This window comes from Borostomias antarcticus (assembly GCF_949987555.1).
Source record: "Borostomias antarcticus genome assembly, chromosome: 23".
In the NCBI taxonomy this organism is placed as follows: Eukaryota; Metazoa; Chordata; class Actinopteri; order Stomiiformes; family Stomiidae; genus Borostomias; species Borostomias antarcticus.
Window position 1 is genome coordinate 6,487,032 of NC_140256.1, and position 2,473 is coordinate 6,489,504.

The following is a 2,473-nucleotide window of genomic DNA, read 5'->3' on the forward strand; positions in this document are numbered from 1 at the left end:
CACTTAAAGCTGGAATATTACACCAGGTTCTATAGCAACCCAATGTCTCAATGTGAATTACAATGACAAAGCTCAAGAGGCAAGATGCAGCGGTGGTGACATGAGCATGTGTTTCTAGAGTGTAAGGTGTCATCAAAATGTCTGAATACTAATCATGCATTCTGCATCACAAAACGTCTCAGGTTGAGGCCAAGTAATTAGGGCAGCTTTTGTGGAGCCCCACCAAATTACAGGTTTGCCACCTGACAAACATCTATGTGCAGTGTGATAGACTCATCTTGGTCATACCTTCACCATGCATCTTGTAGAGCAGTTTGAACTCACTGGGCAGCTGGTGGGTCTCTTGCCATTTGGTTGTGAACTTGGTCCCTTTCTTGTCATAGTAGTGGTAGGGCAGCTCCTTGCCCGTGTTGGGGTCCCAGCCGAAGGGCCAGAAGCCGTACAGGTGGATCTCCTCACACATGGCCGAGGCCAGCGTGTACATCAGGATCCCCGTGCTCAGTCGCTTGGGGGAAAGGTTTTTAGTCTTCCAATATCTGTGGAAGAGGAGAATAATTAATCAGTGTAAGAAGCACGTCTGTCTCTGTAAGCTGTGGACAGGGAAGTATTCAGTATCTGGCATTCTTTGAATCTTGTCCTGGACCCCAGCCGTAGCTTTGGTGTCAGCTATAGGAATCCTAATGAACTTAAAATTGTCTGGTGCAAACAGAGGGTGGAAATGTTAAGATATTCCTTGTTTTCTGGGAATTAGATACAGAACAATCTAAACACAATGCCATGTGGGTCAGTACTAATGCAGATATCCAGGCCATACTCACTTATTGACATCCTGCATTATGTTGCCTGGCCATGCCAGCTCAATCTTCAGCTGTCCTTTGTGCTCCACAAAGAAGTCCACCAGTGTTCTGGTGACTGTCGCTGAGGTGTGGAGGAAGAAAGCGGGGATCCACAAAATGGCTCCCTCTAGCTTCTTCAGGTTGAGGAAGAAGTTGTTGCGATCCTGGATGGTCAGCAGGTTGTTGTAGTACCTCTCCAGGATGCTAGGGTTAAAGGTTGTCATGTTGGTCTTCCGGCCCACATCCTTGTAGAACACCTCAGTGGGCGCAAAGTTGCAGCGGAAGATGAAGTCAGCACGATCAATCTCTGGCCCACAATGGCTGCCAGTGAGAATTCCACTGTTGCCCACCACAGCACACACGTTGAAGTGCTTGTTCAGGATAGGTGAGGTGTCTGGAAGCAGGGATTTGAAGTTGTTGCTTATGGAGAAGACATACTTGTGGCTTGAGTAGTCAAAATGCATCAGCTGGCCCACACGCACACCATTCTTTGTGAGGGAGAAGTTGTTGGCCACATCAATGAAATTGAAGATTTCTTTCCTGAAAGACAGTCAGCATACTATAATATTTCTGACTAAATATTTGATCAAATAATTAAAGACTGACACAGAACTGAACATGAAATACCTTTGCTGATAGAAGGCTGTCCTGTTGAATTTCCATTTGGAGGGTTTCCCTTGTAGTTCCTCATTCAGGGCATTGGTCAATGGGATAAAGGATGGGTCCAAGAAATTCATGGCAAATTGTGACCTGAATGCAACAACAAAATGTAGGCTACATCACAGTTGCAAATGTATAGGCTACATTTTGGCAGCATTCTACTCTATCCTTGTCCACATGCTTTCAAACGTCGGCATTCACATCATGTAATGCAATCAGTAGCCTACAATCTCAGCACCCTGGAAATCTCTCCTGAAATTGAATTAAATAGTTTGATAGCAGGAAATTTGACATTTTCACTTTAACCAAGGACAGTAGCATTTAATTAAGATGATATGAGTGCACCACGGCGCCGTGCTGTTCGCGCTGTATGATTTATTATAGGGCCAGCTTTACAGAGAATTATCTGTTGCAGCTGGCCATATGCTCGTTACATATTTTTTGTGTGGGAGAAGACAAAAGATTAGCCTATGCTCAATAATCACCCGTGACTTGAATAGATTAATCGTTTTTCTAAAAATGTCGACGTAACGTTATAAACCGATTGGTCGTCCCGTCTACCCAGACACATTGAGGCACAATTTTAAGGTTTGTGTTGCCTACTCACCGATATCCTGCATGAAACATGATCCTCGGACCCCCCATATCATATTTAGAAGAAGTGAAGAAGCTATCCTTTCGTATTGAAACGTAACTTATTAATGATAAAATAAGAAGAGCGACGCTTAGTATGACCAAACCCAGGGCGTTTGCGATGCGGACCATCTTGGAGCGTTTTCATTCCTTATACAGCCATTAAGATCTGCCTGCGTTAGCTAAACAACAAATTCGATGTGAAAATGTTGGTATGAGGATTGCAAATATCATATTTTGTATCGTAAGATGGGTGCCAAATTGCTTGAATGTGCGCTGCGGTTGAGATGGCAGTCGGTAGCCTTGGTGATGCGTCGTTGCCCGCTCTCATCCCTGCCCTGGCT

The 2,473-nt window shown here is 44.5% G+C and overlaps 1 protein-coding gene across 1 annotated transcript; it reads right to left on the minus strand.

Moving 5' to 3' along the window:
• Nucleotides 1–253: 253 nt before the first annotated feature.
• Nucleotides 254–2,261, minus strand: LOC311324568 (alpha-N-acetylneuraminate alpha-2,8-sialyltransferase ST8SIA3-like; the record flags this gene model as incomplete). Its single annotated transcript, XM_084457043.1, has 4 exons — nt 254–536; nt 819–1,376; nt 1,464–1,586; nt 2,104–2,261. The coding sequence occupies 4 exons, from the start codon at nt 2,259–2,261 to the stop codon at nt 254–256; spliced, it is 1,122 nt and encodes a 373-aa protein (XP_084313169.1).
• Nucleotides 2,262–2,473: the final 212 nt, after the last annotated feature.